At 44.1% G+C, this 26,756-nt stretch overlaps 1 protein-coding gene across 2 annotated transcripts in view; it reads right to left on the reverse strand.

The window, feature by feature from the left end:
* The window catches only part of C2 (complement C2), a 482,116-nt gene that overhangs the window by 203,292 nt on the left and 252,068 nt on the right, over positions 1-26,756 (reverse strand). For both annotated transcript variants that reach the window (XM_086924577.1, XM_086924578.1), the window contains one exon: positions 18,485-18,574. In XM_086924577.1, the coding sequence (XP_086780703.1) occupies positions 18,485-18,574 (90 nt within the window). The remainder of the gene's footprint in view (positions 1-18,484; positions 18,575-26,756) is intronic.

Below are 26,756 nucleotides of genomic sequence, written 5' to 3' on the forward strand. Positions count from 1 at the left end.
AAGAAGCTCATGTTGTTTAATACTATCTGCCAAATCTGTAAGTTCTTTCTTAATAACTGCATTTCTTTTCACCATTATTTAAATAATTTGCCCTCTAAGTGTACATTTAAACGCATCCCATAAAACTATCGGAGAGCTAACTGAGCCTTCATTATCAGAAAAGAAATGTTCAATTTCATTATGCCGTGTCAAAACTTGAGCGTCATCGTGTAAAATTTCTGTATTCAGTTTCCAAGAGCGAGGTTCTTTTTTAGCATAAATATTCAAAACATAAAGATCAACAGCACCATCGGAGAGTCTAGATAACAACCAACGACCCTCAGAGACCACTGAGAGACCAGAATTCTTAGAAATGAATGTTATCACACCATTTCTTTTTCCCAGGGCATCAGAACACACAACATCAAGGACACAATCTTTCCTCAACAACAGAGCTTCCTTATAAGATACTTTTGTTTCCTGTAGCAGTACCAAGTCCGAAGACAAAGATTTACAATAATCCAACATTTTAGCCCTCTTCACCGGATGATTCAGCCCCCTAACATTAAGGAAGACAACATTCAAACCAGGCATACTCGTACAAGAAAATTAAATCCGAATAACAGTGATGATAAAGGCAACAAACAAAAACAAAGACAACCAACCAAAGACCGCACAATAGACAGGACAAAAGGGGAGCACCAACAGAAGATCCGGGAAAAGCAAGAGAGAGAGAGAGAAAGGAAAGAGTAGAAGAAAAGAAAAGGAAAAAGCAAAGCACAAGAGGGAATAGAAAGACAATAGAGAAAAAATCCACCAAGGGAGGTCTATAAAGGACCAAATTCATATCAGGGGGGACATGGAGGGGCAAGCAAGCGGACCACCAGGAAATACCTAGTACATGAAAGAACAACCCCCTGATTAGATAATCATACAGATAAAAGGCATAAAAAGAGATAAAAAGAGATAAAAAAATAAGTGCCAAGAAACAGTATAAGACATGATTTGATAAAAAGCTAGAAGCAAAAACATGAACTAACCAAACAGGCTTATAATAGAAGAAAGAAACTCTCAGAAATCTACCAGTTTAGCCAGAAATAGGGATAAAACTCAATATATAATATATAAAAACATCATGAATAAGTACAAGCAAGAAATAGTAATAAATATAATTCATCACAAAGAATGAAATTCACGACTATATATATATTACATAAATATGAACCATATACTAATCATGCATAAAAAATAACATGAATTAATTATACAAGCAGAATAACTGCATAAAAACAAGAACAAAATACATCAGGTCTAAGAATAAAATTATAACTAATATCATCAATCACGAGCTATCTAAAAGGACAGACTAAAAGACTATAAATCGCAACAGTAAAGCATGACAGAAAGGAAAGAAAAATACGGACAAAAGATGACACAGCATAATATACAGATACAGGCAAAAGATAACACAACATAATATACAATAAGCAAAACGGAAAACTACAAACAATGGCATTGAGCACCAACAACATAAGTCCTGAAATACAAAAGTAAGGAAAAAAGAATCAACTATACCTAAAAGAGAACACAAAAGAAAGAAACAAAGACAAAACCAGAAGTAAAAGGAAAACACCTAAAACACATAGAAGAGGAAAAAAGATCAGAAGAAAAACAAAAAAACAAAAGAGAAGCAGATATCCCAACAATATCAAAAACAAGTTAATAAAAGCTCTAATGAAGACCATCTCTATACCTAGAAAGAGAAACATCTGAGCAGGTAACTTCGAAACAAATCACGTAGCTAAACAAAGCAAAATTCCAGAAACTTTAAAATAAATCAAGAACCAGAAGGGCCGGGAGCAGGAGATGAGTCCATCTGAGATTCAAGCTGATTATCCAGAAAGGAGGAAAGATCAGAAGGGTCATCAAAAATTCTCGAGCGGCCCTTAAAGGTGATACGAAATTTTGAAGGACCAGCAAATGAAAAAGGAATGTTCATATCCAACAGACATTTGCGCAAGTTGAGAAAACCCTTCCTTCGTATAACTGTGTCTCTAGCAAAGTCTTGCGATATAGAGATTCGATGGCCATCCCAATTCACCATCTTGATTTTCCTCATATGAGCCAAAATTTGTTCCGAATGTTGATGACGAAGCGGTTTAAAAATTACCGCCCTAGGATGTGCAGAGGATTTGGGTCTAAAAGTCGGCACACGATGGGCCCTTTCGATTTCAAAGTCCTTCTGAAATGAGATTTGTAGGGTAGATGGAAGCCATCTGCCTGGTTGAGAGAGACGACAAGCTGCGTGTCATCAGCATAGCTGATTAATTCAATTCCGTAGGGGGCCACTATCTCAGCTAAAGGGAGACATATACACATTAAAAAGTGTGGGGCTAAGGGAGGAGCCCTGTGGAACCGCACACTGCAAGGGTATCGGCGATGAATGGCAATCCCCTTCAAATACCTTAAAATACCTTTCCTGAAAGAAAGATTCACGCCATGGAAGGGCTTTTCCCGAGACTCAGATTTTGTTTAGACGGGCTAAAAGGATATGGTGATTTACCGTGTCGAAGGCGGCGCTGAGGTCTAGGAGGATAATGGCCACATTGACACCTGTGTCCAGAATCCTTCTAGACTCTTCAACCACCTTAAGAAGTGCCGTCTCCGTCCCTTGTCCAGGGCGGAAGCCTGTTTGAGAAGGATGGAGTAGATTAAAGGCTTCCAGAAATGAGGACAGTTGGCGGTTTACAAATCTTTCTGCCAGTTTACTGATACCCGGGAAAAGGGAGGTGGGGAGGTAGTTGGATAGGTCTCCAGGGTCCAGGTTAGTTTTTTTTAACAATGGTTTGACCATGGCCATTTTCCAGTCCCGTGGGACTGTGCCTGCTTCGATCGAGGAGTTGATCAGGTTGATGACTGGCGTGGCGATAATGGGCAAGACTGATTTCAGGATGTTAATTGGAACAGGATCAAGCGGCGAGCCACTTTTTATTGCATTGAGGAGGGGGGGTAACAATTCATCCGTGAGCGGGGTGAAGGAAGAGAGTTCAGGAGTAGTGCCTTGAGAAGGAGGTGTAGTTAACAATAGTGGTTCGGAGATGGGGATGGGTGGGAGACCCAGAAGAATCTTTTGGATTTTAGTGTGGAAGAAAAATGCCAGTTCTTCACAGCGGGGCTTAGATGCATTTGGGGCAAGAGGGGGGTCAGGGGGTTTCACTAGAGATTTGACAATTCTGAAGATTTCTTTCGATGAGTTCGGAGATGCAATAATTTTCTCTGCGTAAAAAGCTGTTTTTGCTGCTTTTAGCGCAGATTTGTATGCTTTAATGGAGGCCCTGTATTTAGTTTTTATCTCTGAATCAAAGCCTTTTCTCCATTGTCTCTCCTCTTTTTTACAGGTCTGTTTGAGTTTTCGGAGCTCTGGGCTAAACCAGGGATGATTGATTGATCCTCTTTTTTGGGGTGCGGATTTCCTGGGGAGAACTGTGTCCAGAGAATACTCTATCCACTGGTTGAACTCTGTATTCGCTGTCGTGATATCAGAGTTAGTGGGAGGTAAGGTGGTCCTTAGTGCTTCCGACCATTCATTTATCTTAAGTTTGGACCAGTGTCTTGTCTGCGCTCTGCAGAAGGGTTTGGTCGGGCCTGGGGGGGGGGGGGGGGAGCACTCCAAGTAAAAGGTACAGTAAAGTGGTCTGACCACGGGACAGGGCTCGGATCCATGGTGATTAAGTCTATAATATTAGAGAAAAATAGATCAAGCAGGTGTCCCTTTATATGGGTGGCTTTTTGGATTTTTTGAACCATTTCGCATGTCTTAAGGTCTTGAGCCAGATCCTTAGCTATCATGTCTTGTGAGTCATCGAAATGGAGGTTCAGATCTCCCAATATGGTGAAATTGGAAGCTGAGCTGGCAAGGTTTATGACCGTTTCTAGCAGTGTCCTATGGAATTGTCCTAAGGATCCCGGTGGGCGGTATACTAAAAGCCCCGAGAAGGAAGCTGAGGGTGACAGGGTGATAGAAAAGTGGACGTTTTCGCAGTCGAGTAATGGGCTGCCTAGTAGGCGACAAACTAGATGTTCCTTATAGACGATGGCAATCCCTCCTCCTACATTCCCTGTTCGGTCAAAGTGCTGAATCAGGTAGCACGGGGGCAGAGCCTGGACAATGTCTGGGACTGAACTGGGTCCTAACCATGTTTCTGTAAGAAACAGTACATCCAATGCCGACTCATGTAGTAGAAATGAGATATCTACAGCATGTTTAGGCAGGGAGCGGCAGTTCAATAGTGCCATATTGAGCTTATGCTCCGGTTTCTGTCTATTCTCTGCTGGCTTAATCAATTGGTAAGGACAGTATCGGCATTGATATCCATTTTGTGCAGGGTCTAGCGAGTGTTTACACAAGGCGTTAGGAGAAATAGTGGAGTCTCTTAGTTGCAGGAGGGAGGAGCGCGAATATGTGACTGGAACTGACGTGGAGATGGCAAGGGTACTGGTCCCTGGGCGCGTCCTGGTGCGGACGGGCGCAGATGGGTAGGACTCTGGCATGACTCTGGATTGGGTCCAGCGCGTCAGCAGAATGCATCCGCTACGCGGAGGAGGGCCGTCCCCTTTTATGCTCAGCTAGAGTGTGGCAGAGCGCTTAAACACCCCCAATATGGCCGTTGTGGAAACTTCGTCTCCTCGGGACCGATCTGAGAGTGGCCCGAGTAGCGGAGGTGTGAGGAAGGATGTCTGGCAGGGTAAAAAGCTTCGTAGATCAAGCAGGAATGCCAAACATGAAAATAAAATGCAGACGCTTTTTGAATCAAGCAGAGTTCAAGCGCGATCCGCCATCTCTCAGTGGCGCGCAAGCCACGCCCCCACCTTTACTAAGATTTTTGATCGAACAAACCTGAAATCTGGCCAAATGGATAGGGTTGAGGTCACCTATAACCAGAAAGCTGCCACTCATTTTCAGTGAGAACATTGGGCCCGATTCACAGAACTAACTTAAGACAAAATCCTAAACTTACTTTTACTCATTTTGGTATTCACAGAAGGCACTTACTCATTTGGGTATTCACAGAAGGCACTTACTCATCGTGCCTAAGCAAAAAAATAAAAAAGGAATGTGTCCTCATGTAATGCAACTGGTCCTATGTAAAGCGCTCTGATACCCGTTTCGAGTCAGGTTCGCGCTATATAAAACTCTGTAAAATAAATTAAAAAAATTAAAAAGTCACCATTTATGTGTAGATAACTTCTACACTGGTGTGCACTTGTTCAGTGAATGAGCCAAAGTGGACACTGTGTCTTGTGGTACAATCTACCCTAACCGTAAAGGTTTCCCAAAAGAACTTGTTTGTCAAAAGCTTATGTGGGGACAGTGCTGTGCAGTGCGTTGAATAGCGAGGAGGAAAATAAGTTACTTACCTGTAACTTCAGTTATCCAGTATTGGTATCTTTCATAGATTCATATGCCTGAATCATTACCCGACGTCGAGATGGGAGTCCCATGGTACAATTTTCAAGCAGTGACTTAAATCCTTCTTAGGCTATAATGGCCCAAGGCCATCTAAACGATAGCCTATCTATGTCCTTTTTAAAAAAGGACCAAATGTTGGCATCCAGCCAATCAGCTGTTAGCATTCTCTAGAACACTCCCAGCAGAGGCCAGTTCTCCTCAGATTTTCGAAGCACAAGTGGGAAGTTAGGATCCTGACTCCACGGGGAGGAGGATGGGTTGCATGTGAATCTATGAAAGATACCAATACTGGATAACCTTAGTTACAGGTGAGTAACTTATTTTCTTATCCAGTATTGGGGTATCTTTCATAGATTCACATGCGTAAATCCGAATATCAAGCAGTACCATGAAACTGTACTGTCGTTAGCGGATGGTGGAGACATGTACCTTTAAACGCCCAATGCTATAGACATATACCAGAAACATTTCTAATAATCATTTAAAATCTAGCATAAAATGCATGCACTAAACGTTCCAGTAAAATAAAATGCTTTAACCACCACTGCTGAGATAAATCTTTCAAGATACATGAGCATTCACATATGTTAAAAACTGTCAATCACAGTTATATATACATTTGTCTACACATTTCCAGACATTCACAATGCCTTTATTAGAATAAAGAAAGACCTGCTCTTATGTCAAAAATAGAGACCTACCTTAATTGAAGAGATGAGGCAGTATCGCTAGGCCAACCGATGCATCCTGTCGTTGCTTAGATTGCAGACAGTAATTCTTCGTAAACATGTGGACATTCTTCCATGTCGCAGCACGGCATATCTTGTCTAATGTCACTCCAGCAAACAAAGCTGCTGATGCAGAAACTGCTCTTGTGGAGTGTGCTTTAGTTCTTGCTCTCTGCGGCCTGGTAGCCTTTTTGTGACATAACTGAATCGCGGATGAGACCCATCTGGCGATCGTAGCCTTTGTTACAGATATTCCTTGTTTTTACTTGTCCGTAAGCGGCTAGGAGCTGATCTGTTTTCCTTATCTCCTTCGTCTAGTGTAAGTAAAATTTCAAGCATCTCTTGAGATCCAATATATGCAATGCCCGGTCTGATGGGCTAGATGGATATGGAAAGAAAGATTGCAATATCACCGGCTCATTGAGGTGAAATTGTGTTGGTACTTTTGGAATAAAAGTCGGGTTTGTCAGTAGAGTTACATAGTTTTCAGTGAAATGTAGAAAAGGTTCCTTGACTGTAAAGGCTTGTATTTCACTCAACCTCCTTGCAGAAGTAAGAGCTAGTGAGAGAGATACCTTCCATGAGAGAAACTTAAGCTCTGACTTGTGAATTGGTTCAAACAGATGTCTCATCAACTGCGGCAGGACCACATTGAGCTTCCATTCTGTAGGAGGCGCACGCACTGGGGGAAATGCGCAGAAAAGACCTCTCATGAACGGCTTTATAAGACTAGATGCACAAAGAGAAGAAGCTTGAGGAGATTTCTATAACGGGAAAGTGCAGCCAGGTGAACCTTCACTGAAGGGAAAGTGAGACCTGATTTAGCCAGAGAGAGGAGGTACGGCAACATCTGTTCAGCAGGGGCTTGCAGTGGGTGAACTGCATTTCTTTTGCACCAGTAAACAGAATCTTCTCCATTTCAAACAATATGTTTGATAATGCTTTCAGCACAAGATTTAGCAATGATTTCTCTACACTCCTGCAGTAAATTTGTGTCCCTAAGGTCCAGGAATTCAGGACCCATGCGTGCAAATGAAGAGAGTGTGGGTCCGGATGACTTACTTGGCCTTTGTTCCTCAATAACATCGTCGATTATAGCTGTAGGCGAATGGGCTTCGACTCCAACAGCAGGAGCAGTTCTGGTAACCAGTATTACCTGGGCCAGCGTGGCGCTATCAGGATCAGACGTCAGCCTTTTCATTTTATCTTGTTTAGCACCCAGGGAATTATCGGGATGGGGGAAAACCATAGGCATATATCCCTGAACATCGCATTAAAAGGGCATTATCCCTTGAACCCGGTAGAGGGAATCTGCTGGTATAGTACTGGCGTTTGGCGTTCTCCTTTGTTGCAAAGAGGTCCCACGCTGGTTTCCCCCATTTTTGAGTCTCTCCTGGAGAAAGCAGCGCATACGCTGCCCTCGCTATGAAGAGGACCTTTTGCAATCAATTCACTCAAAGCTGATGCACGTCTCCAGATGGACAAAGATGGAAAAATGCAGGCGCATGTGGACAGCCTGACGCCATCTTTGACATGCGCGCGCATTTTTTTGTCCGTACGCGTGCATGGGGCCACTAGGTTCCGGCACAAGCGTGTAATGCTTTTATTAACTTTATTTTCACTTTCACGGCACCCGCACTTCATCTTCAGCCATGTTCAGCTAAAGCGCGCGTGCCGGGATTGTTGCAAAAGTAAAGAAATAAATGCTTTTCTATTTGTTTACTTTTGCTACAATCGCGGCACCCGCGATTCAGCTTAACATGGCTATAGCGTAAGCGCGGGTGCCACGATTGTCACACTTCTCGAGGTGAGACGATAGCCGGTTACACGTACAGCGTACAAAAGGGTGCTTCTTCTTAGGCTATCATGTCAATTAATCCTTAAACTTTGTCCGAATACGTTGTATTCGGATAGACCTTCTCCTGTTAAACATACGGCATTCACATGTACTGTACGACTTCATTGTGCAGAAGCTACGTGTTTGGTGTTAGTCAAACAAATGATAGACACCAGACCACCTTTATTATAAAAGTGTACACGTGATCACTTAAACTCTGACCTTCACGCTCTCAACTCCTAGCTGTTCACACCGCTAAAGTTTGTGCATGGAATGGATCATCACAGTACGCTCACATCTTAAACACTGTAGATTTGCAAATATACACCTCACGAAAAACATCTATCCATATTTGTTGGAGTTGAGGGGTCCTTTTCTGTCTGTTCTAATCACTTAATCAGCTCCAGGTGTGGTTTGTAGTCGAACAAATTAAACGTTTATTTAGTTTCTGTAAGAAGGGCTTTGGTTATTGACATTAAGGCCAATCACCAGTAGATACTCCATCTGTCATGACTTTAACCCCTTCCATGCTGATGACTAACCCCAGCCGTCATGCACTACGGTGCTCGTGTGCTGATGACGGCTGGGGTTCGTCACGGCCCGCCCCTGTTCGTGTTGTTTACAGCACAACAGGGGAATCGCGGCCGCATGGAAGGGGTTAAACTTTGGATCTTTTTTCTCACGCACATTCTTTTCTTTTTTATGGTGTCTGTCTTTTCCGATTGTTTTCAGCGCTGTGATGGACTTGACTTGCCCCTGCATTCCCCAGCACACCTCCAGTCCTTGGCACACACCGCTCATCCTCTCGGGCACATAAATCTGTCCTGATTACGAAACTGCATACACGGCGGTGGCCTCTCCCCTAGTAGATAACATGACAAATGTTCTTACACTGCTGCATTTACTCACGGGAAGAGGGGCGACCTGTCAAGGAAAGGGTGTCAGGTGCCAGAGGCACAAGCAAGCCATTGGGGGAGCAATTTTACTGCAAATAAGGGGCAAGGTGAGTGGACTGGTGCCCTTAGCACAGCGAGTATGTTATGGGTTCTACCGTAAGAACGGAAAAAGTCCCAAAACCATTATTTGGCAGTAGAAAATATAAAAAAAACTAAAAACTCTGCACTATTTATAGCTGAGCCACTGGTCCAAATATACAGTAAACGCGCACTTAAAATAGAATCTTAATGGCCTTTTAAGCGAGTTTCATGAAATAGCTTGACTGGGAGAAACAGCTGTCCATTCTGGATTTGTTGGGTGCGCACAAAGGGAGAAAAAAAAGGGAGAAAAAAAATAACATTTTCAATGCCAATAGCTCAAAGCAATGTCATTGCGAGATCCATTGCATTGTAAATACTTGTTTAAATATCTTGTCCAGCTGGGATTGTTCTAGCTCCCACTCGTGGCTACAGGACTGAGACGTGTCTCCAAGGGTAGTGCGCAGATTTATTCCTTTTGCCACTTTTTATTGTTGCTTTTTATGTTTTTAATATGAATTGTGATACATTTTAACTTGTGATTGACAATATGTGATACTTGTTTTTTCATGAAGAATTCAATAAATATTGAGTATATACTTTTTGTAACCTCTCCGTCTGTGCAATATTAGGTTTGACAAGTGTTACTTTTAAGTGCCTAGGTTGTTTTGTTTCAATCAGTGTGCAGACCCCTAACATGCTCGTCCTTTAAAGAGATCCTTTGGAGTGTTGTCTATTTCTATAATTTGTGCGCTTCTTGAGATAGCGTAATGGACCTTGTTCCTCCTTGCTTGTTGACATAGTACATGCTGGTCGTATTGTCTGTATGCACCAACACTGAGGCACAAAAGCTTGGAGCGATAGGAATATGGCTTTGAGCTCTAAGCTGTTGATGTGCTGCTTTCTCTGCGTCAAAGACCATTTGCCCTCAATTTGCAAGTCCTGTTGATGACCTCCTCAGCCCTCCATGGAGGCGTCCGTTGTTAGAATGAAATCTGGGGTGCTCTTAAGGAAAGTCAAGCCTTGAATGAGATTTGTTGCCTGAAACCACCACTGCTGTGTTTTCACCATCTGTGCAGTGATTCGAATTACATCTTCGAAGGATCCCAAAGCTTGTTGCCACATCTTCAGTCTGGCTAGAGGTACCAGATTTATCGCTGAAGAGCATATCCCCAGGAGTGATTTTTACATTCGTCCAGAAACTGACCCTTTTTTTTATATGGTCTTTGCAAGCCTTTGCAGACGTATCCGTCTCTCTTGAGACAAGAAGGCTTGGCATTGAATGGTGTCTAAGGATGCTCCCAGAAAAAGATATTACTTGAGTTGGATGCAAAAACGAATTTCCCTGTTTTGGGTAAGTCTCAACGTATTGAACACACAGAGGCAAGCTTTTGTTGCTCTATCCCCCTCCTGCACACTTGCTGCTTTGACCAGCCAATCGTCGAGGTATGGAAATGCTTGAAAACCTTGAGACTGCAGGGTTGCCACTACTGGCGCCAGGCAATTGGTGAAGCTCCTTGGTGCTGATTTGAGGCCAAACGGGAGCACTTTGAATTGATAGTGGGTACAATTAGTCAACAAATCCAGGCAAGAAAAAGCGTGAGTCGACGTTTCGGTCTCTTATACATTCATTGCTGAGACCATCTTCAGGACAAAGGACAATTTCTGAAGACCCTTAGTTGTTGAATCACATGTAACCTGACTATTAGTGGCAGATGTCTTCGCTACTTACTCGAAAGGTAACGGTATCTGGAATAACAATAATTGTCACCGAGGAACTTAATGATTTAAGTTCGGCTCATGCTCAGCATCAGCAATGTCGATAATTGACCTGCTGCACGAACTTTATCGGCTGCTTGTCCGTTTATTAAAAAGAGTTGAGGCCAATGAATATGCCTTTGAAAGAAGTCTTTAAACGGTTGTCTCATCTGCATGTATTCAAGTCAGGGCGAGACTTGAATACATGTGGATGAGACAACCGTTTAAGTGACGATTATTGTTATTCCAGATACCGTTACCTTTCGAGTAAGCAGCGAAGACATCTGCCACTAATAGTCAGGTTACATGTGATTCAACAACTAAGGGTCTTCAGAAATTGTCCTTTGTCCTGAAGATGGTCTCAGCAATGAATGTATAAGAGACTGAAACGTCGACTCATGCTTTTTCTTGCCTGGATTTGTAGACTAATTGTAATAAGGAAGAAAAGCGCAGACAATTGTTTCAAAGACGTGTTTAAGTGATTGTTTACCATGTACTTCTTGTAACATTTTGTACATTGATTCTGTACCCTGTTTTAATTAATTTTGAGAGTATTAAATACAAATTTCTCATATACACCCGCTATATTTGTTCTTTCTCCTCAAGGCAATAAATACATTCCTTGTGTGGATCATCCACATGGATCCTTTTCTTCCCACAGGTCTTACAAGGGCAGAAAAGGCCTTTCTTCTCTGACATGATCTCTAGATTTGTTGAATAGAAGAAAACTGAGTAGCACTCAGGGAGACTCCGTTCCACACGACGTCCGGTGAAAATCTGAGGAGAACTGGCCTCTGCTGGGAGTGTTCTAGAGGGTGTTAACAGCTGGTTCGCTGGATGCAAACATTTGGTCCTTGTTTTAAAAAGGCATAGATAGGCTACTGTTTAGATGGCCTTGGGCCTTTATAGCCTATGAAGGGCAATGCTTGAATATTTTACCATGGGACTCCCATCTTGTCAACGGGAATGATTCAGGCATGTGAATCTATGAAAGATACCCCAATACTGGATAACTCCTAGCAGTGAAGTTTGCAGACAGGAGAGAAGTCTACATGCTGACTACCATCCATGATGAAAGCACTTCACCTGTGACTGTTTGGTGTCAGGTTGCTGAAGTGCGCAAACCTGTGGGCATTTTAGACTATATTAGGCACATGGGTGGTGTGGATAGAGTAGAACAGAGATTGGACCTTACACTGCTCTTTGTAAAGCTTATATTTGGTATAAGAAGTTGGCTACCCATCTTTTCCACCTGGCAACCTTTAAATCTTTTGTTGTATTTAAGGATGGCTGTCCTGAGTCAAACATGACTTTTACCAAGTTTCAGGAGTCTGTAATAGGCAGCCTTTTGTTTTAAAAAAAAATCTTCATTCACCTCAGATCACAGTGGGCATATAAGCCGCCCGTACCGTTACTCGATGTTAGAGAAGCTTAGGCTGTTAGATGGGAACAGGAGGAAGCGCCCCGCCTACCGGGACCACGGTAGGCTAGGATGATACTGACCCCAAAGTAAGGGGCACAGTCACTCTCACATTCAGTCCAGGTGGCCCTGGCGATGGTTGATGTTGGCAGTGAGAGGAAACTGAGAATGCCCAGCACATTCAGGAGAGTATCAAAGAGGCATAATCATAGGTCCCGTTTTTTCTTTTAAATACAGGAGGCTTCCCAGTCTCGCAAAGCTAAGCATTGGACCATTTTAGTGAGAAATTCCATAATGCTTTCTTTTTTCCGCTCTGGGTTCTACCCAAATCCATCTTAGATGTCGCAAACAATGAGGAAAACCACTCAGTGTGCAGAGGAGGTGCACATTCTACCCATCTTTTACATATTTCCCTCCTGGCCAACAACAAAGCACAAAAGAGGAAAGATCACCACTTTCCTGATCACATTCCTCCCACGCCCTCAAAATACTTTCCAGGTAAAAGATATAGAGTGTGTTGGGGAAGAGGTACGCTGAAGGAGACTCATATGTACTGCCTTGAGTGTCCTTCTAACCCTGCGCTGTGTGTGCCTGCTTGTTTTAAAATGTACCACACACAAAATAATTTTTGGGAGCATCCATGAGTGGTAAAGAGAACTGCTTAGTCTGTATTGTTAAAAAATGTTGGTTCAGTTTCAAAGTTGGCATTAGTGCAATGTATTTAGTTTCCGTTTTTGTGTTAGTGGATTTGTATCTATTTACAATTTGTTTGAGTTCTCTTTTTTGTATAAAAACCCCCCAAATGTGATGGCGGTGTGTGTAGGCTGGCTCTTGGATAGCGTTGTGCGTAGGCTGGTGCTTGGCTGGCGCTTTGCTGGCGGTGTGCGTGAACTGGCGTTTGGCTGGCGGTGTGCGTGGACTGGTGCTTGGCTGTGTGTGTGCGTGGGCTGGCGCTTGGTTGGGTGTGTGCGTGGACTGGCGCTTGGCTGGCGGTATGCATAGACTGGTGCTTGGCTGGCGTGTGTGTGGACTAGCGCTTGGCTGGCAGTGTGCATGGACTTGCTGCTGGTCACTACATACACTGGTAGCCAAACGCCAGTCCACGCAATCCATCAGCTGGTTTCTGTGGCAGGCATGTGGGCATGTGAAAGTGATGGGCCCTTGAATGGCGCTGTCTGAAGATGTGAATGTTGTAATATGATGGGCTTGTGGCTGGCGGTGTGATGGGTTTGTATGTGTCACACGAATGAAAGGTGTATGAATGGCCTGTAAAGAGGTTGGTGACTTTTCGTGGCTTTACAGCTCACAAGCTCACCTCCCTAGACCCCCCATGGGTCTCTAGTTTTCAGAAATGTATGGGTTTGGTAGGTTTCCCTAGATGGCCGCTGGGCCCAGGGCCAAAAACCCAGGTGCCCTCCCCCCACCCCTGGCAAAACCAGGTAGTTTTATGATAGGTAATGTTGAATACGTATAGGGCACTTGCCTGTTGCAGGCACTAGGCCTACCCACACAAGTGAGTAACCATTTTTAGGTCTCGTAGCGATACAGTGCGTAAGCACTGTACTCGCCGAGATTTATTGTTACTGACTCTGCTTCCCAGGAGACAGCACCTGGCCGCGCGCATCTCTCAAAAGGCGATTGGCACAGGCCACGCGTGCGCGAACGCGCTCGCCGTGTCTGTCTCCTGGGAAGCGCATACATACACAGGCACACTTCCCCCTGCACGCATGCGCACACACAGACACACACAGGAGCGCACATACACGCACGCACACATACAGAGACCCCTGTTGCGCGCACACACACACACACACACGCTCCCCCGTCGCACACACACACACACGCTCGCATACACAAGCGCACCTCCCCCCGTCCCACTTACCGCCAGTCCGGTGTTCTCCGCGGGGCTGCGCCCGAGGGAGAGCCCTGCGTCACTGTGAATTATGTCCGCCTTCCAGCGCGTGGAAGATCCGAGGCCGGGGCCAATGGACTCCGAGAACGAGGCTGACGTCACAGCACCCCTCCCCGCCCCCTCCTCCGACGCCGCCGACGCCGGACGACGCAGACTGCGATTTGAGCCGTGAAACCCCTTGCCCTGTTCCTGGTAACTCGTCATGGTTTATTTATTTATTTATTTGTTTTCATTCCACACGTCTAAGTGAGATCTTGAAAACTTTCCTGTTGAAATCAGGCCCAGTTAGAATGCATCTGTACCGAGCCGTTTGGATTTCCCGAGCCCCTGCTGAAAACACAGCTCAAAAGCCAAGCCGCGTCTGAAATGTGGACGCCCGTATTTCCCGCATGTTGTATATTTTTCTTGGCCATACCTGTTGTACTTGTAATGCCAGTCGAGTAAGGTACTGTGTCTCTTATATCAGAGGCTGCAGATTAGAACAACATTGCGAGGTGGAGCTGTCATGGGACACTGCAGCATGACCGGCTGCAGGCTGGCTCTGTGCAAACCATGCGCTCCGGTGGTTTGTGATGGAACCCGAGGTAAACATTTCACCCAAAGCTTTAATTACTGCTAAACAAGCAGCTGAGGAGCCGAACCGGTACATGCCTGGGGAAGGAGAGCTTGCGACATTTTGTCTGTGATTTCTATACTTTGATGTAAGCAGTTCTATTTGCTTGCGTGCATTATGTGTGTGTGCGTGAAATGGTGTTTGTGTGTGCCCAATAGTGTGTGTGTGTGTGCGTGCAATGGTGTGTGTGTGTGTTGGACTTGGACTCGGTGTGTCACTTGAGAGTGTCTGTCTCTAACAGGTATCCCAAGGCCTGCTGATAAGACTCCCCCAGCCATTTGCAGGGCTTCATGACAGCCACTGTCCAAATGAATCACAGATGCTGCCTCGGCTGTTCTCACAGTGAGTCCGGCATTCTTAGTACTCAGACTGAGAATAATCAAATATTTCCGTCGCCTGTGCCCATTACCTTCCACAGAGCTCTCTGTTCACCCAAGCCCCAGGAGGGCTCGGTACACCTAAGCATCATTCTAAAGGGACACAGTGCGAGAAATACTCACCAGGTCTCCGCTTTTAAAAGCAAAACAATATTTCAGGAATCTTTGGCTTTCAATGCATTATCCTACTTTGCTGAATGGGGTTAACCAATTTTGTTGATTTTCAAGCACTTTCGCTTTGCGTTATTGCACTTACCTGCAACGGGTGCTGGGCCTTCCTGTCAGTTATACATTCTACCCATTCGCACATTAATGATCGTTTCCTAGGTAAGCAAAACCTCATAAAGAACATTGATATGACAAATTTGTTTTCTTCAATACCACCCGTATGCTCATTTATTCTCAGAGGTGGGTTTCACGGTATTGAGTCACTTCACATTCTCCAGTTACGTTGCAGATTAGGAGGAACGGCTCATTATTTGAACGTAACACTTAGGAGAGTGTCTCAAGGGCTTCCATGCCTTTCAGCTTCATAAGGGCGCGAACATTTAGTTAGAATTTATTTTCTGCAGTCTAATATTTAACGCCCCCACCTGAAAGTCTTTATCCGGCAGCTGCATACCAATCTTAATTTTAAGGATTTTTTTTTTTATTGCTATCAGAAGAATCAGGTTTTCATACCTGTTGTGGTGTTCTATCAATTTGGCAAATTATTGCTAATATGTTCTGAAACAAAAGACATGTTTTAATGGTTTCCCTTTCAGTTGTTTTTCTCTAACCTCATCTCATGCTTGCTTGTAAAGTTAACCCATACAGACATTGCCTGCTCGACGTTATGGAATTGGACCTTCAATAATGTTGACTAGTGGTTCAATGCTCAGTTTTTTTTTTCTCGACCCAGGTTTGCAAAAAAGGTGTTTCTAACTGACCCCCTGTCTGTCATTTAAGTGGCCTTTTATTTAAGTATTAATTATTAAAAAAAAAAATAAACACTATTGTTATTTGTAATATCAATACATGTAAGTCACGTAAATACAACACATATTGCATTACAAATGCTATAGGTGTCACATTTGCGAAAGTTATAACTATTGGCATGGTAAACGACAAAGCTATTAATTTCGCTATTTTCAAAAACAAAACCTAAATAAAAATGTTGTCATTCACAATACCAATAGCTCAAACTTTCCTAATACGAGACCTATTGCTTTGCAAATGCTTGTTCTCAGAAGACATTGGGAAATACAGGGTGGGTGGAATTTTTTGGATCCACACAGATTTCAGATCTTTCCATCACAGAAATGTGAGTAAAATGAGTCTTTTTACAAAGTTTGAGGTTTGCAAGGGATTCCGGGTAACAGAACCTGGTACGAGCAAAACAAGTCACCCCATCCTGAATTCCCCTGGGTGTCTAGTTTTCGAAAATATAAAGGTTTGCTAGGTTTCCCTAGGTTCTGGCAGAGCTAGGCTTCTAGATCTACAGCTACGCACTTTGCAAAAAAAAGGGTAATTTTTTACTGTAAAAATATGGTGTGTCCATGTTGTGTTTTGGGCCATATCCTGTCGCGGGCACTAGGTCTACCCACACAATTGAGTTACCATTTTTCTAGGAAGAAATTTGTGGAATGTGGGGTGGGTGGAATTTTGTGGATCCACAGATTCCAGAACTTTCCATCACAGAAATGTGAGTAAAATGTGTTTTTTTGGACTATGTTTGAGGTTTGCAAGGGATTCTGGGTAACAGAACCAGGTGAGAAACAAACAAGTCACCCCATCCTTGATTCCCCTGGGTGTCTAGTTTAAAAAAATGTATAGGTTTGCTACGTTTCCCTAGGTGCAGGCAGAACTAGGGTTCAAAATCTACAGCTGGGCACTTTGCAAAAAAAGGGTCAGTTTTCACTGTTAAAATGTGGTGTGTCCACGTTGCGTTTTGTGCCCTTGCCTGTCGCGGGCACCAGTCCTACACACACAAGTGACGAATATTTTTCTCTGAAGACTTTGGGGAATGCGGGGTAGGTGGAATTTTGTGGATCCACGCAGATTCCAGAACTTTCCATCACAGAAATGTGAGGGAAAGGTTTTTATTTTACAAAGTTTGGATTTGCAAGGGATTCTGGGTAACAGAACCTGGTAAGAGCCACACAAGTCACCCCATCCTAAATTCCCCTGGGTTTATAGTTTTCAAAAATGTATAAGTTTGCTAGGTTTCGCTCGGTGCCGGCAGAGCTAGGGTTCAAATCTACAGCTAGGTACTTTGCAAAAAAACGGTCCGTTTTCACTGTAAAAATGAGGAGTGTCCACATTGCGTTTTGAGCTGTTTCCTGTCAGAGGCACTAGGCCTACCCACACAAGTGTGGTACTATTTTTATCAGGAGACTTAGGGGAACATAGAATTGTAGAGCAACTGTTCTTACCTATTTACTTTCAAAGCATTTCTGCCTTCCAAATGTAAGACAATGTGTAAAAAAGAAATCACTTTGAAAAATGTCCTATAATTCACATGCTGGTATGGGTACCCACAATTTTGGAGATGTGCAAATAGCTACTGTTTCTAAACTCTATATTTTGTTACCATTTCAGAAATACATAAGTGTCTTTCATACCGATTTTTCACTGTTTATATTTTCCTAAATGAATTGCTAAATACCCGGTACACAATAAAAACCATTGTAAAACGCTGCTCAGTTATTGGCTCTGGTTTCGTCAGGTTCTTGGTGAACCTACAAGTCCTATATATCACCACAACCAGAAGGGTCAAGCAAATGTAATAGTATATTGCTTTAAAAAATCTGTATTACCTAGAAGCAGATACAGATGAAAACGTTGGCACAATTGGCTGTTTTTTTCAACTCATTTTCAATTTTTCCGATTTTTAAGTGTTAGTTTCAATGAAAAGGTTGAAGGATCTACACAAATGACCCCTTGCTGAATTCTGAATTTTGTCAACCTTTTTAAAATGTATAGCTTTCCAGGATCCATTATTGCTTTTGTACCCATTTCTACCATTAACTGGAAGGAGGTTGAAAGCACAAAAAAAAGAAAAAATAGGCTATGTCCCAGTAGAATGCCAAAACTGTGTAAAAAAATGTTGGTCTTGTGACAAAAGTCTGTCAGTCCCTGAAAGCTAGGAAGACGGTGATTTCAGCACCACAAACCCTTTGTTGATGCCATTTGCAGGAAAAAAACATACACTTTCATCTGCAGCACTTTTATTTTAGAAGACAAAAAATTTAGATACAGACTGACTGACCTAATCTTCCAGTATCTAACAGATGAGAGCTGTGGACCTTCTTTTCAATAGAGTGATAACTGCACACCATCTTCCACAAATGTAACTCTCAGATGCAGTGTAACAAGAAGCACAAACAATGTGTGACATGCATGTTAGATGATTCAAAGAAAGAAAAAAAACTCACCTAGGTAATCCTTTCTAGAGGGTTCAATTTTGAGAAATCTGGTTATTTTGTCAATGTTATCTCTTGGTCGCCCTCCCATGTTCGTTTTACCTGCAAAAGTGACACAGTGTTAGATGAAGTACCCCTCTTCATTGAGTCATTTTAGTGGCAGTGATCAGGGAGTGGGTGTTGAGTCTTTCTAGCACTATTATTCTAATTAAAGAGTAAACATATGCAGCACTTTGCATGGTTTATTTCGGGATTTGGTGCAGGCTCTATCCTCAGTGTTAATAATGTGGGACACTCAATGTAGCAGATCCACAGGATGATTCACTAAACACACCATGTTCCAGCTCATTTTGTAGAACCTAGATTATAAACCTAATTTTTCAAAGATGATAAAGCCCCCCTTGGAAAGGCGTGAGGCAAAAAACTCCAACTCCTACACTTGGGAAAGGAAGAGGGGAATTCATTCTTGCCTCTCTACATGTGTGCAAGGCACAATGGGGCCGATTAGGATGGCGGGCGGACAGAGTCCGCCCGCCATCGCTGCTGGGAAAGGGACCACCCGCCATAGGTGCGGCAGTCCCGCTAAACGAATTAGGATGCGCCCGCCAGTGTGGCGGGCGCATCCTGTATGTTTAAAAAAATACATGTTTTATATCTGCATGTACAACGTGGCAGGCACTTTACGGTGCCTGCCACCTTGTACATGAAAATGTAGGGGGTACCATAGGTACCCACCATGTTGCGGGTCCCCACCCACCTGGGGACCCGCAACGGGCCCCCCCTTTTCCGCCTGTCTTTTTGCAGCGGAAACTCCGCCGCAAAAGACTGGCATCCTAATACCCACGGCGGTGCCTGCACAGCACCGCCTCCATTGCCCCCTTGTACCTGGTCCCGCAAGGACGGTCTTTCCGTCCGCCGCGGTACCTTTTGCCTTCCCACCGCCATCCTAATTTGGCGGTGAGAATATTAAGGACGATTGCAAGAAATCCGCGGCCGGCCCGGCGGTCGTGCATTTCCCGTCATCGTAATTGGCCCCTAGGTTTTAAATTTTTTCTCTCTTCACTCTTCGGTAAGGTGGGGGGAGGTACATAAGTACCCACCTCCATGGAGAGATGGATGTGAATTTTTTTTTTGTATTTCCGTTCTGGAAATAGGCAAGCACCACTTCACTTGAAAATTTTAAAGACTTGTGTTCAGTGATTCTTTTAGATGTTTTTAAAGAAAATCAATTTTCAAGGCTAATATGGTATTTACATATTATTTGGAAATGTCACAGATTTTGAGATCCCCTTATAACTTTTTAACCCAATAACCAGTGAACACCAAATATGGAATGCTGAAAAGTTGAATTATGATGGCTGGTCTCCTCAAACTTTGTTCAAACTGGTCGAGAGACAACTTCGATACTTACTGTAACTCTGCATGGGGTAAATTGGGCATGACTAAGCACCAACTCCTAACATGCCAGAATAACATAGACCAAGGCATGGGTCAATGGCAAGTATGGCCCAAACTCAATCGCCAACCTAAATATGATCTAAATAGTGTGCTGACTCTTGTAACCTTAACTTCCAATTTGTGAAGACTATTCAACACAACTACCCAACAGCCCCAGTGTGGGACTGTCTAGCTTCAAAATCACAACTTTGGCAAGATCCAATGATACAAAGCTGTGGCTAATACAATTAAAAGTGCTATCCTTTGATGAAAACATGTGGCTATGTGGCACTCTTCACAACTGTAGATGCCCAGCATCACTTGGTCATGTCACTAAGTCATAACCATCACCAACCAATACATACTCCCTCTGTTATCCATTAGTCAGGTCTGCCTACTCTAGACCCAACATTGCGTTGGGCCAAGTTTGGTATAATCCAACAATTTATCAATGCAACGGGTATGGACCTACAATATGGACACAATAACAATGAGCTCCATGACTCTTATGTTTCTCATTTTTCTAGTTTACGGCTGCTTCATTAACATCTAAAATCTAAGAACACCCTGGTGTCTAGCAGGTGACATATAATGGTCCATTCACACATGAAGGATCCGTGGCATTGGCAGGTAAGACATCTTGCTGTCTGATGTCACCGGCCCATTATAGAATCTGTGTAGCAACAAATCAAAAAAAGCACGCTTTCGGAGAAAAGGTCTAGTTTACTGACAAATTTGGTGTACTTAGGCCCATAGGAAATTGCATAGGGAAAATGTGTTTGGAGAGTCAGCCCTTTATCAGCCCCCACTTGACGGATCACCCTCAAACTTTACAAGCAAGAGATGTGGGTGAATGAATCTTTTTTTGCTAAGTTTTGTGAAGATTCATTAAACACCACCACAGTTATTAGCAAAACAAAAAAAAACATTTTCTCTGGAAACTCATCTCGGTCCTAAATTTAAATACACAGTGGTGACTATCACTGTGTAATATATATTTACATATATATATGCAATAACAAAACAAAAGTTAAACCTTAGTTAAAATCTTTATATATTATTACTATAAAAATTAGACCTAAACTACACAAACATTAGAAATTCTTGATTTATAGTTATACCTTAATTGTATTATTTACGCACCTACTTTAAATTACTATAACTTTATTTTTTATATGTATACAAACCAAACCTAAACTACACAATCATTAGAAATTCTAAACTTATATTTTAGTGGAGTAGAGTGGAATGGCATAGCATACAGCTTTGTACAGGACAATGGCATAGAGTGCAGTAGAATGGAGAGGTGTTGCGTATAGCCGAGTAAACTGTCATACATTTTAGTGGAGTCTTGTACAGTACAGTAGAGTGGTGTGTCATAAAGTGTTGGAAAGTGTTGTATAGTGTGTAGAGTGTTGTACAGGTAGTGTAGGGGCACAGAGTGGAGTAAAGGGTTGTACACTGTAGTGTAGGGGCATAAAGTGGAGTATAGTGTGGTATACTACCAGAGAGTGTAGTAGAGCCTTGTAGAGTTGCTTGGAGTGTAGTAGAGTGGAGCGGTGTAGAATACAGTGTCATACAGAGGCCTATAATGGGGTAAATGTTGTGCCGTGGAATAGAGTGAAGTAGCGTGGAGTGGTGTAGAATGGAGTAGAGTGGAGGAGTGGAGTGGAGTGGAGTGGTGAGAATGGAGTAGCGAAGCATACAGTGGAGTAGGGTGTTAGAGAGTGGAGTGGTGTGTCGTAAAGTGGAGTGGCCTGGCATGTTGCAGAGTGTTAGGAAGTGTTGTAGAGTTGATTACAGTGTAGTAGTGGAGTAGGGCAGAGTATGGTGCAGAGTTTAGTGATGCAGACTGTCACAGAGTGGAATGACACAGAGCAGTGTAAACTGGAGTGGCTTAGAGTGCAGTATTGGATACAGTGGAGCAGAGTATAATGTAGTAAAGTGGGGTGGAGCGTCATTGAGGGAGTTACATAGCATATCGCCGCCTGGAGTAGTGTGTAGTAGACTGGCATAGAGTAGAGTGCTGTAGACTCCCATTGATCTGAGTACATTAATGCACAGTGAAGTGCTATAGAGTGGAGTATAGTGTGGTAGAGTGGAGGGACGTAGTCATTGAGTGGATTACAGTGTGGCTGAACGGAGTACAGTGGAGTGTCGTGGTGTGGAGTTGGGTAGAGCGGAGTGACGTATATTGGAATAGCACAGTGTGGAGTGGCATGGAGTAGCGTAGATTGAAGTGCTGTAGAGTGGAGTGCTCTACAGTGGAATAGTGTACAGTGGAGTTGCATAGAGTGGAATAGCGTACACTGGAGTGGGGTAAAGTGGAATTATATACAGTGGAATAGCAAAGCATGGAATAGCATAGAGTGGCATAGAGTAGAGTGGTGTAGAGTGGCGGTGAGAGGAACAGCATACAGTGGAGTGGTGCACAGTGGAGTAGCGTAGAATGGAGTAGCTTAGAGTGTACAGGCATATAGGGGAATAGCGTACAGTGGAGTGGTGTTCAGGGAAGTGGCATAGACTGGAGTGGCATATGCTATGTTATGTTACGAAGTATTTATAGAGTGCATTCATCACTCCGATGAGCATCAAGGCGCTATAGTCTATTGAGTTGCAGGCATTGGGTAGCAGTCAATGAGAAACAGGATTGAAAGAGATAGATCAGAGCTCTGCATAGACCATCTGATAAAGTGAAGATCCAGGTTTTTAAGGAGTTCCAAAAAAAGATTTCGGACTGAATGAAGCGGAGGTTACTGGGGAGTTGGTTCCACGTCTTTGTGCCTAACACTGCAATGGTTTTACCTCCTTTGGAAATACATTTGAAGGTTGGGGGTTTTAATAGATTTGAGTTGGAAGATCTAAGCGTGCAGCAAGGTACATAGTGAATAAACTTAGATCGGAAATACTGGGGGCCGGAGGAATGAAAGCTTCTGAAAGTAATTATTAAATGTTTGAACAGTATTCTTTTGTTGACAGGTAGCCAGTGCAGTGTTTTAAGGGCAGCTGATGCTGAGGATTTCCTGGGCCATTTGAGTACTAATCTTGCTGCAGCATGTTGAACCATCTGAAGCATATGAAGGACTGATTTATTGGTTCCTGCATAAAGGCTGTTACAATATTCAAGTCTAGAAGTAATCACAGCTGTTGCAACCGTCTGCCTTGTCGCAATGGGAATTAGGTCATAAACTTTTTTTTAGTGATTTGATTAAGTGAAAACAGGTGCCAACACTTGTTGATGGAAAGACAGAGCAGAATCAAATCTGACCCCCAGGTTTCTGGTGGTAGTTATGATGTTAGGGGGAGGAGGGGTGCCAGCCCACCACCATTGGCTGTGGCTGAAATTATTACCCTTCCCTAACGGCATGATTTCCGCCTTTTCAGAGTTAGATATCTGTGAGGCATTTGCAAAGGTTGTCCTCAGCCAGTATAGATTTTTTGTTCCGACCAATACCAACTAAGTGTCATCCGCATATGATATGTTCTCAATGTTGAAGGACGAAATTAACCTGATTAGTGGGGCTGTATATGCATTAAAAAGTACTCGACTGAGGATGGAACCTTGTGGGACCCCGGAGAGCAGAGGTTTTTCTGCTGACTGAAACCTCTGCTTCAGAGGTTTGCCCGAGGGTAAGGACTTGCCTTCGATTTTGGAGAAAATATTCTAACCAGGCCAGGGCAAGATGGGAAATGCCATAGGCTTCGAAACAGTCTAGAAGAATGTCATGCGAGACCGTGTCAAAAGCTGCTGATAGGTCTAAAAGGATCAAAACACCGCAGTTTCCCTGGTCCAGGGCAGCTTTTAGGGATTCAGCCATGAACAAAAGGGTGGATTACGTTGAATGCTGCGATCTGAAACCTGATTGGTTTGGGTGTAGAATGTTTGCACACTTCCAGGTTGGTCGTAAGTTGTAAATTGACCAGTTTTTCCCTCATCTTACTTAAGAAAGGAAGGAGGCAAATGGGGCAGAAAATAATGTGGGTGGTAGGAACGGCAACCTGTTTATTTTGCAGGGGTCTAATAGCTCCAAGTTTCCACTCATTAGGGAACCTCCCCAGTAGACAGTGAAGTGTTTATTATGTTGTGGATAATTGGGAACGTGTCTATCAGGGCGTGTAGGATCAAAGGGGGGCAGGGATCTAAAGGAGACCCAAATTAGACAGCCACTTAGATGGAGAGTTGGTTACTTTCCGGAGCAATCTTGGAGTGAGTAGGAGACAAAGGGGTAGGGGGGAAATCTTTATTCAGCAGCTGGACTTTTTCCTCAAAGAAATATGCAATGCAGTCACAGAGGGCCTGTGAAGGGGAAATTTCTTGTTTGAGTGGCATGGGGTTTAAAAAGGAGCTCACGATTTTAAAGATAATTTTTTGGTTACAGTTGGCTTGTTCAAGCATATCAGTGAAGTACAATTTCTTGTCGATGTTTATATATATACTTTTTTAAAACAAATTTTATTGAAAGATTGCACATATTCCGCAGCGCTCTGCACACCAGAGATATCTGCAGGACAAATATACCAAATCAATTGAGATGCAAGCGACTTTTTCTTTTTTGGGGTTTTATAAACGAACATAAGCAAAGCTATACTAAGCACTCCCCACTTACCCCCCCTCCAACTTCCCCCTCCCGGATCCCACACACCCCAGTCGCACCAGATCCGTCACGCGTCTCCTTCATATCCAACTTCAACATGGCTACATGCATGTCGCCTCTACCATGGCCTCCTCATGTCACTTCCGGGAGATCTTCCCGGTCCACCGGCGGCTCAAGCCACAGACCTCTAAAGTCAGCCCAACGTTTCCAAATTTTATAGTGTATTCTTGGGCATCCCGAGCTGCAAAGATCGGCTGTTCCATCCCCATGCAGAAGTCCAGCCTTCTCTTCCAACCCACCACTGAAGGGGCTCGCGGATCCTTCCACGCTCTAGCCACGTCTCTTTTGGCCAGAGTGATGCCCAGCAGCAGCAGGTGTCTCTTATAGACATTACAGCCCACCCCATCCATCACGTGCAATAAACTTAACTGCGGTGTACGGGGTAGTTCCCACCCCAGAACCCCAGACAGGCAATCCAGCACCCCCTTCCAGATCCGATCTAGTGAGCCGCACCCCCACACTGTGTACATAAACGTTCCCACTTCTTGGCCACATCTGACACAGTCCGGGGAGGCAACTAGCCCCGCCCACCACAACCGCTCCCTAGTGAAGTACACTCTATGTAGATACTTAAATTGGATGATCCGTAAGTGCATCGCTATGGTGGCACCCCTGGGGGCTGCAAGTGCCTCCCTCCAGTACTCCTCTTCCAATTCGCCCACATCACTTTCCCAGGTCTACCGGAGCTGCTGCAACGTAGGGGCCGAATGTGTTACTAAAGACTGAATATACAAGAGATCTTTATGTCCCCAGGTCTCCCATAAACACCTTTGCTTCCAGAGGGCTAAACTCAGGGAGAGACTCTAGTCCTTCTAGGCTCGGGGCTGTGGCATGGCGAACTGAAGATACCTAAAAAACTGAGAGCAAGGCATACTAAATACCCGACATAGATCCTGAAAGAACTTAAGCGTCGTACCAGACAGCACATCTCCCAGTGTCGAGATTCCAATGCTGCCCCATCCCGGGAATACCTGCAGGTTCGCAAGCCCAGGAAGCAGCCCATTGTTCCACAGGGGGTTTTGCCCGTCAGGGTATTCCACCACCCCATGCGACGCAAAGCCCACCTCCAAATCTGGAAGACTACCTGCGTGACCGGCGGCAGTGTCTTCCATAGGTGTGCTGCATAGAGAATGGTGTGTAGCGTATGAGACCCCATAAGGCTGCGCTCTAAGGCATATGCCGGGTCCCCCTGGTCGCCATACCACCACTCATTTAGTACTAGGAGATGGGAGGCTTGATGGTAAGAAATAATATCCGAGGTCGCCAATCCCCCACAATAGGTAGACAGAAAACAGGTGCGCAATGCTACCCGTATAGTACCTCCCACCCAGAGGAACTGGCCCAGAACAGAATTCACCTGTGCGGAACCATTGGGCGGAATAGGATAAGGGTGGTTCTGCAGTTGGTAGAGTAGTCTGGGGAGGGCCACTATCTTAAAAATGGCCGACTTGCCATATATGGTCAATGGCATGCGGGACCTCGTCTTAATATCCACCCGGACCCGTTCCCAGACTGGCACAACATTTCGCTCCCAAGAGACCGCGGCACCTCCGATATAAACACCCCTAGGTACTTAATGCTGCCCACCGCTACCTGGAGTGTCAATGCCCAGTCCCCCACTCCTGAACGCTTCCCCAGCACCCATAAAGTTGACTTGCGAGGATTCATATATAGCCCCGATGATTCTCCGAAAATTTGCGTGATTTCTAGAAGGCGTGGCCCGACCTATTAAGGTCTGTAAGGAAAAAGAGGACATCATCCGCGTAAATCGCGATTCTGTCCGATAGTCCCCTCTCCCACTCGAACCCTCACAGTTGCGCATCGATGCGCACCCATGCCGCCAATGGCTCCATGGCTAGGGCAAATAGGTACGGTGAAAGAGGGCAGCCCTGCCTGGTACCGCGCCCGATGGAAAATCTGGATGATATGGCTCCCGCCACTCGAACCAAGGCTGTCAAATCCGTATATAAAAGTCGCAAATATGATTGAAAGCGGGCCCCCAAGTTGAGTCGAGGCAGGAGCGCAAACAGATAGACCCAACTCAGCGAATCAAATGCCCTGTCCGTATCCGCTAATAAGAGTGCCGCCTGCTCCCCCGTGCGCTGGACCGCTGCCACCACTACATGACCTCTCCGAATATTGTGTATGTTCGCCCTCTGGGGCAAGAAAACCTGCTTGGTCCGGGTGGACTA

This window comes from Lissotriton vulgaris, chromosome 5, assembly GCF_964263255.1.
Source record: "Lissotriton vulgaris chromosome 5, aLisVul1.2, whole genome shotgun sequence".
Lineage (NCBI taxonomy): Eukaryota > Metazoa > Chordata > Amphibia > Caudata > Salamandridae > Lissotriton > Lissotriton vulgaris.